The 11,701-nt window shown below is 37.7% G+C and overlaps 1 protein-coding gene across 1 annotated transcript; it reads left to right on the top strand.

Moving 5' to 3' along the window:
* Positions 1–2,628: 2,628 nt before the first annotated feature.
* Positions 2,629–3,936, top strand: LOC113324887 (epidermis-specific secreted glycoprotein EP1-like). The gene has a single exon (XM_026573168.1). The coding sequence runs from the start codon at positions 2,629–2,631 to the stop codon at positions 3,934–3,936; it is 1,308 nt and encodes a 435-aa protein (XP_026428953.1).
* The last annotated feature ends 7,765 nt before the right edge of the window (positions 3,937–11,701 follow it).

An 11,701-nucleotide genomic window follows, 5' to 3' on the forward strand; every position in this document is an offset into this window, starting at 1 on the left:
AAGATATTTTCAAAAGTGCATGATGGCCTTTTGCTTTCCAAGTCGAATGACTCTAAACCACGGAGTGCGTTTGTAGTTACACTGGAACACTCACTTATTGATTTAAACAATCAGGCGGATGTGGTATACCCGTCTAACTGACTATTTGATTGGGAAAGGATAAACAAGTAAGGTTTTGTGCCATGCGTATTAGATAAGTTCCTGATTCATAATTATATCTATCTATGTCGACGGTATGGACACGATAAGTACTCTTAATGGAATAAGAGATCTTACAAGCTATTTAAAACATGAATTTGAAATGAAAATACTGGGAAATATCGATCTTATCTATGTTCTGAACTAGAAGACCGAGCTTGTGGTATATTATTCCACCAGTTTGCAAATGTCCATTATCAGGCAATTTAACAAGGACATGCATCCTGCTAGCACTCCCACGATTAGTCGAGTTTCAAATGTACATTAATGACCAATTCGTCTAAAGGAAGATAACGAAGTTGTGTCGGGAGATGAAATTTTCGTATCTAAGTATAATAGACGCATTATTGTACTTAGCATAATGTACTCGACCAAATGTTACATCCTCAATGAACTTGTTAGATAGATATAGCTCGGCGCCAACGCAAGGTCATTGGAATGGTATAGTGAATGAAATCATGTACTTAAAAGTAACCATTGACATAAATTTGTTTTATCCATGCAAAGACATAAAAAAGAATGCTAACGAAAGTGCAATCCAAAGGTTTTCGATTATGAAAGAACAATAATCTTTTCTCCAATGAAAGTAATCTGGAGGAGATATGGTAGACTATTTTCTAAGTCATTACCGATATTAAAATCGAAAAGTATATGACTAAAGGAACTGTATGGAACAACTCTAAAAGTAATCAGGGGGAGATGCCGACATCAGGAGGAGGATCCAAGGATATGATGTCGACATATTTTACTTCGAAATTGAAGTTGTGTTGTACTCTTTTTCCCTTCGATCGAGAATAGTTTTTCCCAAAGGGTTTTGTTACTCGACAAGGTTTTTAGCGAGACTACTCTAAAAACATCAAGTATGTTGAACATTGAAGACATAAAGATCGCGTTGATATTACTGAAAAATATATGGATCAAAGAAATGAAACGCGGTAGTCTGTTAAGCAATGTAACTTCCAGAATCAACAACAAGGCCTTATAAACATTCAAGTCACCAAAGTAAAGTGTGATAAACTCCTTTTGATTGCATTAGACTAATGAAAATTGTCTTACATCAGGGGAGCATCTAATGGTGTGTTGAACTATTTTCCTTCACCGATGTTGTTTTTTCCCACAGGTTTTTTTTACTCGACAAGGTTTTAATAAGGAAACATATTCGAGTCCAGTTATGTTCTGAGTTTGCTTAATATTGTACTCTTTTTCTTTAGTTCAGGTTTTATTCCTCTGGGTTGTTCCCGACGAAGTTTTAACGAGGCAATTAACTTAGACTCATCGGTCTTTGAAGATCATATTGCATGTGATGAACTTCATGTAAATTACGAAACAACATTTACTACATGTGAAGAGTTGTATCAAGGTTTTGTCCCACTGGGTTTTTCCTTATCAAAGTTTTAATGAGGCAATGGACTTCGGCACAAGTCATCAAGAAGAACGACATTTGAAGAACTATATGTGAAGCACTATGTATAAATTTTGTTATTGATCCCGCACAAGGGAGAGTGTTACAGGGCTTACGGCCCATGGATTGTCCTTCTCCTTCCTTTTACTCTGCTTGTTTCATCTATATTTCTCCTTAAACAGGAAATTCAAATTACATATTTTTTCTCATTTTCAAAACAATTAGCAAATTTCACGGTACACGGGATTGTGGGAATAGAAAGTAATTTTAATACGTCAAATTTAAAATGAGAATGATTAAGCTACCGTGAGTTAGGTACCGCGGTTTATCCCGTGTGAGGATGGGAGTGGCCCCCATTTCCCAACTCTGACCCGTTACCAATCTTAGTGCTAGAATCGCTCCCCTCCCTACCGTTGGATTTGATCCGCGGAATAACCCGCAGGAGTGGCCCGCGTCATCTCCGAACTTAAAATAGATGAACCCGACTCATCTCGATGAACCTAAAGTCAAACAAGACTAATCACACATGCCGATAAACGAAAATGGTTTAAAATCATATTGAATGTGAATGATAATAGGAGTCGGTGGTGGATACGCGCATCTTACTCCCTTCCTATCAAAGTTTTCAGAGAATATAATAGAGAGACAACAAATCTCGATACAAGTCAAAAGTGTAACTGAAAAGTTAAAACTATTGTATATACTCTTATTATATGGTTATACAGTATAATTTTGTTCACGTTTTGTGAATCGAAGGTCGAAAGATATATATATATATATCTGGCCGGTGGTCACTGTTCAGAGCTCATCCTTCCAAGAACAAAGGTTCTTTCGATATGAATTAGTAATATAATACGGTGTATAACATAATAGTACATTCTTTCTGCCAAGAACAAAGATTCTTCTGAAATGGATTAGTTTGTTACTAGTAATTCAAAGTTTATTGAAAAAAAAGAAAGAAAAAGACAACCTACCTACTAGTAGTATATAAACAAACGTTACTCTAGTTATTAACTCAAGTCTCCAAAATGAAGAACTCATTATCATTAACATTTCTCTTCCTCTGTTTTTTAATCAACATCACCCTAGTAGTTGAAGGTTTAGTTCCTCTCTCTAAAACTTTCAAGTTTGTAAATCAAGGCGAGCTTTCAAATGGAATCTCAACAGAAAATAATGCACAATTTCTTTCAGTTCCACAACTTGCAAATTATCCTTTCCAACTTTGTTTCTTCACCACCGGCAAATCCGTATTTACTCTTGGCTTGTCTATGGGTTTTGGCAGCAGTGGTGCTCAAGCAAGAAAAGATCTGCGGCGTTGGGTGTGGGCAGCAAACACAAACAGACCAGTTGGAGAAAATGCTACCTTGACATTCGGCCGCAATGGGAACCTTTTCTTAGCCAACACTGATGGGCGAGTCGTTTGGCAAACTCAAACTGCCAACAAAAACGTAACTGATATCAAATTACTTTCAGATGGAAACTTAGTCCTGCTCGACAAAAATGTTGGATTTGTTTGGCATAGCTTTGATTACCCTACTGATACACTCTTGAATGGTCAGGCAATCAATGGCGATGGTTCAAACAAACTAGTTAGCGGATCCTATAGTATGGTTGTGGATTGGCAGTATTATCTAACTCTTTCCTTCAAGTATAAGAAAGAACCACTTGTCATTTACCATACCTCAACCTATTTCTTTGGCGACTTTGCAAAAGTAAGCTTTTTCACCAACAGCAAGGGCTTTGGTCTCTTTTATGAAACTACTAGTGATACAGTTAGAAGTGAAAAGCACGTATGGGCACAACCAGGTTACGCCACCACTTTGTCGATGCTTCGGCTAGACAAAGATGGTAATCTTCGTGCTTACACTTACAATTGGTATGCGAACACTTGGGAGGATACATTCTCATATTTCCCTTCGATGCAGAGCGAGTGCAACTTGCCCGAGAAATGTGGTGTTTTTGGACTTTGTAAGAACTCCAAATGCGTTTCTTGTCCTTCGTCTAAAGGATTAATGGATAGTTGGAGCAAGGAGTGTAAACGGGAAAAGATACCTCTTTGCGATTCTTCGAAGCTGGCAGATTACTACAAACTGGAAGATGTGTCAAGCGCCATGCGAAGTTTTAAGGACCGAGATTATAAGAAAATGACTATCGATGAGTGTAAGATGATATGTAGCAAGGATTACAAGTGTACCGGTTTCTTCTACAGAAAAAATGAAGATTCTTGCTTGGTCGCTACTACTGAAATCTTTACCCTGACCAGTGACTACAACGGTCGCCATGAAATCGGCATAATAGATCCTGAGTTTGATACCTATATCAAGTACGCTAAATAAGTAGAAAGCAGGCTTGTGTGTGCAAAGTTAATTAGTAATCAGCTTGTACAAGTTCGTTTGTATCATGTAATATTGAGCCTGGATTTGAATCCCTAACTGATTTTCCTTGTGCTATGAATGATTTCTGCATTGGTAACAAATCAACCAACTCTGCTTATGTTCTTTCAAGGTGTTTAATTTGGCTTTGGAATCTGTATTCCTTCGGTAACTTTTAGACTCAGATTAATGATACGATGTATCAGCGCGCTTGCCTAAGTGTGGAAATGCTAGTAATATGATAATACTAGTGATACCCTTTCTCTTGAAGGGAACCTAAAGTACTTGTATAGTGTGCAACAGGATTATTATGTGCAGAGAGGGTCTTCAGTATTGGTACTATGTGTTCGCGTTTGGATTTTGTAATTTCGTCCAATTCAGTATTTGGGTCGGCGACCCGTTAGCTGTTCGGAAGTGAAAACTACTATAACCCTCTACTATATGGGTTCAATATAGAGAAGCCCTACAAAATGGATCATTCGCTATCAACTCCGTATTTTTACTTTTTGATGTTTCTAGGCCCAAAAGTTTTAATTTGAGGGCCAGATTTTAAATTCATCCGGATTGCTGACGTCATCAGAAAATAGTAAAAAATACCAGAACTAGTCCTTCCCATATATACCTTTTTAGAGCCGAGTCAGAAACCAGATTCATTTCTTCGTTCCTCTTTGATAAACTTCCAGAGCTCCTGCGATATTTTTTAGGATTTTTCTTCTCCTTCATCTAAATTGAAACAATTTACAGATCCATATTGATTTGAGGTGAATAGGTTTAGCAACTACGAATCCAATATTAATCATTGATTAGTCTACTAATTCGATTCAATCAATCGATTTTTAATCTAGGTTTCATTTGCTCAAAGCTATTTTAGGTAAGGTTTTCGATTTGAAATAGGTTTTCATCATTCTTTGTTCTCCATTCTTAGTTTGATTAGGTTTTGATTCTTTGTTTTTGATTATATCTATTCAGATCTGGTGAGAAGAACTTAAATCAGTCGATTCTCGTATTTTGAATCTAGGTGCATTTTGATTATGTTGTTTTAGTTGTTTGATTTTTTATTTCCATTTTGATTTTCTAGATTTAATTTTCGATAATTCATTTTTGTTGTTGTCCTTTGCTATCTTTTTATTTTTCGATTCAGTTTTTGTACATTTGGTTAGGTGATTTTGATTTGATTGATGAAGATTCTCGAATTAGGTTGATTCAATTTGATAAAACAAGTATGTTTGTAGGAATTTGATGATTTTTTTGTATGTGTGAATATTTCGTGGTAGAAGTAAGATCCTTGTTCCATCCATATGTATGTATGATAGTGGTTATAAATTACTATCAAAAATAAGGAATCCGTGGTGGCCTACTGATGTTGAGTTTGATTAACGAATCTGTGGTGGTATTGGCAGTGGAGGTGTAGGTTGTGGAGGAGGATGAGGAGGCGGTGGTGGTAAAGGTGGTGATGTTGGAGCAGGTTTGGAAGAAGATTTGAAATCAGATGGTGAGAAGAAGGAGGATGAACCATTTTTAAGTTTCTGTTGCTGGTGCTAATGGTGGTGGTGGTCGTCACAAGTAATTAGCTGATTTCAGTTGTTGATTTGCTAGGTTATTTTTACGGGGGTTTATGTGATTTGAAAGTTATTACAGTTGTGGCTTCATACTAATTTGATTTAAAATGCTGCAAATTTAAAATCAGTTTGAGTTGAGCCCGAGCCACTTGCTTTTACTGTTCACTAAACTTGCATAGTGCAGGCATTTCTATATGGTGAACTAATGGTCATGTTGGTTTGGGAGTAAAATGTAGTAAATAAGTTGCTACTGCTATTCATGGTGAGATTATTCTTGCTAAGTTGTCGGTGGACCTGTTAGAAGAGGTTATTGGGGTAACCAGATTGGTAAACCATATACTGCTCCTTGTAAGGATACTGGGAATGTGGTTTTGATACTGGAAGAATGGTTCCTGCTCCTCGTGGTTCTGGTATTGTTGCTGCTAGAGTTCCTAAGAAGGTTTTTTGGTTTTCCGGTTACTGGGAAATGTGGTTATGTTACTATAAGAATGGTTCTTGCTCCTCGTGGTGCTGGTATTGTTGCTACTAGAGTTCCTAAGAAGGTCTTGTAGTTTGCCGGTTACTGGGAAATGTGGTTCTGTTAATGTAAGAATGGTTCATGCTCTTCGTGGTGCTGGTATTGTTGGTGCTAGAGTTCCTAAGAAGGTTTGCGGTTTTCCGGTATTAATGATATTTTCACTTCTTCTCGTGGATCTACCAAAACCCTTGGAAACTTCGTCAAGGTTTGCATCTATCTTACACTATTTATATTAGTTTGATGTAGAAGTTGTGTTTGCTTAGAGAATGAATGCCCACTTTGTATGTTGATTGAATACTGGTTATTGTTAGCTTGAACCTTATAGCGTGACTGCCAATTTTATTGTTGAATTGGTCGTGTAACTGCCGGCTACACAAGGCATATGGATTTGTAAGCTCCGATTACACAAGGCATATGATTGGCGAATCATCCAAATTGTTCTCATTTTATTTTTCTTTTTCTTTTTGTTGTTTCGTAGTAATACTGGTAACTCTTCTTTCATATCTTGTAATATCGATCCCTAATTAATGAATTATCAACATCTCACTCAATAGACCTGCAACAGTGTGCGTATGAGCTGCAAGCAGTGCTGAGCTTTGATGTTCGTGCTGTTGGAAGTATACTGCCATTAGACGCAAGATGTGTAGACATTGAGGTGAAATTTTATCTCAAGTTTTTACTTTTCATTCTCTATGAAACAAAAATTTATTAATTTCAAGTGTCTTTTTCATCTTTGCTTTGTGTCTTTGTTTGTCTCCTGATTTATGCTACTTGACATATAATTCGGGATGATATTAAAGAGGTTGTTGCTTCTGCAATTTCATAAAATGGTAGTATTGTACTTTCAATTTCAATCTAAAATTGTATTGTGGTAGTATTGTTTCTGTTACAGTTTTGTCATTTTATTAAGAAGTTGGGCTTGCTAGGATTGTGCCCGAGATTGCTACGGAAGATTATAAGATGTTAAAATCATTAGTTATCTTGCCTAATGTGTGTAACTTCTAGTCACACATTCTATATGCATGTGTAAATCCAAATTACACAAGTCAGATGCATGTATAACTCCTAGTTACGCATGCATATATCATATGTAACTGTTAGTTACACAATAATATGATTTTTGAGTAACTTAATGATTTTCAAACTACTCTTAAATATCAATGAAACAACAAATAACATGCCATATATGTGTGCACATAATGCATCTATTTCATGAAAATGCTGAAAAATAAAGCTCGTCTACCAGCATATGTAATTTGTTTTGTTACAAGGTTTGTACGGCGTGTGTAATCAAGAGTTACACTTACATATGTAACTTTTAATTACACGTGCTAAAGAGTTGTTCGTGCCATTTTTAGAAAAATAAACATTGTCTATTTTCTTCAGGAATCAAGTGAGGAACATTCAGGGCCACCATTATTTCCAACATCAATACACATAGTGTAGGTACCACAGGAACTTTTTTTGTTGATGTGATATCATCTGATGAGTCGTTTATCTAACCCATCGAGTACTTGTTGATGTTGTTGCAAGTAGTTTATAGATGGAGAATTCAGAATAAAAATTGAGACTCTTGCTTCTTCGCTGACACTATTTGTTGCTTGTATCTTATCTTTATGCATTATTTTTCTGAAGGAGCACTGTTACATTAAGAATAGTTTGATTGTAAACAAATTACTTTTGTTAATATGTTGTCTTTATATTATGAGTCATTTTAATATGTGTAGGAGCTATTAAAGATGTAAATGGATGCAAGGAGGTCCATTTAGGTTTCATTGAGAAGTGCTAAATCTTGTGATTTGGACATGAAGAAAAATTAACATGCAGTAACACGCCAACCAGTACAAGGTGAAGGTAAGTTCTTTGTCCTCAACCTCGTAGTGCTGTTAGAACTCCTTATACGATAGATAGTCTTACAAGACTCTGCCTCACTCTGACAGGGTAAGCAATCGAGTTAATCAATTTTTTTTGTTAATTCTTTTGGTTGTGGTTCTCCTTGGATTTTTGTTTGGCTTCATCCTATGATAGATTGTTCGTGGATGTGTAACTGCAGAGTACACAAGATAAATGCATGTGTAAATCCTGATTACATAAGATATACGCATGTGTAACTCCTGGTGACACTAGTCAGATGCATGTGTAACTGATGGTTACACGTGTATTTTGCATATGTACCAGCAGATTACACACGTATTTTGTATGCGTATTGGCACGTTGGTAATCGTAGTGTTGTTGGAGTATGTGATTCATGTTTTTTGGTTTGTGATTGAATATTACATAGTTAACATAGTTTACATGCCAGGTACACTAGTCGTATGCATTGTAACTCCTAGATACACTAGACAGATGCATATATAACTCCTAATTACACTAGACAGGTGCATGTGTAACTTACACTTGACAGGTGCATGTGTAACTTACACATGCTAAGATGAGTTATTAGATTCTTTTCTATGATCTTTTTATTCGCTTTTAAATTGTTCTATAATTTTGTCTCTTTCTTTTCATTCATCTAACCTAATCCCACAAATGTTTATTTTGTTGCAGATATGCAAGCATTTTGGTATTGAGGAAGGCAAGAATGGATGAGAATAGTTCTATTATAGGATGTGGTGGCTCATTTCTAGGATTTTTGTTTTGCATATCAAGTGCTTTAACTCGTGTATTGTTATCAATAATAACTGATTACTGTAATTGATAGACGGAGAAACTATTGTAAATAAATATTAAGGATAATACATGTAACTTTTGTATGTTTCTTTTGATGTGCAACTGTTATGGCATGTGTAAATGTGGACTACACATGGCATATGCATGTGTAAATTATCATTACACATGCATATAATTAATGACTACATATCCATATGTATGTGTAACTTTGCATTACACATGTCATATGAATGTGAAACTTATGGATACACATGCCATAAGCATTTGTAACTTCTGTGTACACATCAATTTGTTGATGGTGGTTAGCGGCGACGTCGGGTGGTGGATGGCGGTAGTAGGTGGAGGTGGGTGGAGGTGGTGGTTGGCTGGAGGGTGGTGGTGGTACTTGAAGGTGGTTGGTGGTGGTGGTCGGAGGGGGTTGGTGACAGTGGTGGTCGGAGGTGGTGGTTAGTGAGGGTGGTGGTCGGAGGTGGTTGGCGGTGGATGTTGTGGGCGGAGGTGGTTGGTCATCACACTATATTTTAATAATTTTGGGCCTAAATTTAAATTTTATTTAATTATGGGCTTGACAATATGCATAAGGGTATCAAGGTCTTTAAATATTTCGGAGCCTAGATTTAAACTTCTTTCAATTATGGGCTTGGTATTATGGGTAACCCATGGGTCTAGCCTTAGCCTAATTTTTCCTATTCAAAAATATGGACAAACGAGGAAACCTGTGCAAAATAGGGAGGAAAATAATATCAATAAAATAATAAGAGGCGCCTAAGGGGACCGGGCCCACCGGCTGGTCATGCCGTCGTGGCCGGTCCCGCACCTCTTTCCATTATTTTATATTATTTTGTTATTTTTCCTCATCTCATGAAGACTCGTTCATTTGTGAAAACTCTTTGGTTTGAGCAAAACTCTTAGTTTCTCCGTATTTTCCTTTAAACTATGAAAAAATAGTAAAAAAATAGGAAAAGGTGTCACGGGATCGGGCCACCTAGCCGTCCGACCATGCCCTAGCCATGACCGGTCCCACACCTTACAATTCCTTTTGCATAATCGTTCGTGCATTCGGGTGTTCTTTGTGCATTATTGCTAAATACACTCGCCCCATTTTCTCGGGGCTTACTCGGTGGTGGCCCAGTGCCCGATTGGTGAACATTTATTACTAATTCATGAAATTCAGCTGAGAATCATTCATGAAACAGAGTAATAATTATTTGAGTATTTATTACTAATTCACGAAATTCAGCTGAGAATAATTCATGAAACAGAGTAAATGAGTTGAGTATCTATTACTAATCCATGGAATCCAGTTGAGGATTAGCCAAGAAACGGAGTAATGAATAACATGACATCCCGAAGGAGTTAGGCTCTATACTATCATACAATATGTCTAGGAGCTGCCCAATTATTAAGAGATTCTATACACGGCATCTCTACGTAGTCAGGGAACAACGAGCAGCGTGACGTATGTCCTGAAGGCGTTAGGCTCTATACTAACATGAAATATGTCTAGGAGCCGCCTAATCATTTTGATTCTATGTAGAACTGATGATGAAATGTGTGAAGCATCGAAAGCTCAGCTGAAAGGCCTTTCGATAAACATATTCATCATAGCTCTGAGAGGAACGTTCACTCGGTTAGAGATCGTGAAATGGTTCATAGATCATATAATATGAATTGTCACATACATTCCTGAAGGCGGGCCAGAAACATGCAGTGTCATGATTTTACGATTTTAGCCCTTGCTGAAAAACCACCATCAACACCTACTCAAGTATGCAAAGGGGTACACATACCTAAGTGGTCGTACTATGTTTGGGTTCGCTAGTATGTGAACGGGTATGCATACCTTCCAAACTCAGTTGAATTTCCGGACATGAACTTTACGTCAATACGCATACGGGTGTTTATGGGTAAAAATTGTTTCTGCTAGTTTTGGTAAATTTGGGTGTGTTGGATGAGAAACGAATCTAAACCTAAAACAAATGCACTGCACAGGAGTACTTTCGATTCGAGAGATCAATATGTACAATCCTGGACTAAATCAAGAAATGGTCGTTCTAGTCTTGCTTCAGTCACAAAGTGAAGGAGAAGGGTTGGTCTTGCGAAGAAGGTGTTGAGAACAGAATGGTTAATTTTGAAGGTGTGGCTATTTTATGACTTGTATCAGAATATGGAACTATCTTGCGGAATGTAAGCTATCAGTTCTTTGGTATTTTCTGGACACTGTGTTGTTGTTCTAACCAAAACTTGTTGTCTGGTTGAAATAGGTAAAACCTATTTATACAAGTCATATTAAACGCGCTTGATCTCGTAGAAAGTGGGAATGACGGAGTGATGGAGAACTGGGGTCATGTGTAAAAGCCAGAAACCATGTTCCCACTATGAAGGAGCCGGGTTAGTTTTCACCCACTACTTCTTGCCGCCACCAACTGCCATGCTTTATGACACTTTTTTATTATGGGCGTGTTGCACGCTGTAAACCGCCAGACCAATACCCCGATGAGCATCCCCCAGTTTGTGACATGTTTGATGTCTCGAGTGTTTTCGTGGAAAACGTGTAGCAGATTTCTATGTATGGCATGTCAAAGTCAGAAGACTTGCCGTAGGAAAATAACACGTGATGCTATTTAGGCTTGCCTTGGTTGGTCGCCTAAGACTTGCCACATGCCTGTCAATTCGGTAGCGAATTTGGACGGCTGAGATTGTAACTCATGAGAAAGGATGGCCACTGATTATGGCCACATTATATTGGCATATTTTAATAGCATAGTGGAGCCATTGGCACATGCCAGTGACATGGTGGCATGACCAAAACTAGGATTTGGCGTCGTGGCCAAAGTTAGGGCTTGGCGGCATGGCCAAGGCTAGAATTTAGCGTCGTGTCCAAAATTAGGGCTTGGCGGCATGGCCAGGCTAGGATTTGGCGTCGTGGCCAAAATTAGGGCTTGGCGGCATGGCCAAGCTAGGATTTGGCGATGTGGCCAAA

The sequence above is a fragment of the Papaver somniferum genome, chromosome 11 (assembly GCF_003573695.1).
Source record: "Papaver somniferum cultivar HN1 chromosome 11, ASM357369v1, whole genome shotgun sequence".
NCBI lineage: Eukaryota > Viridiplantae > Streptophyta > Magnoliopsida > Ranunculales > Papaveraceae > Papaver > Papaver somniferum.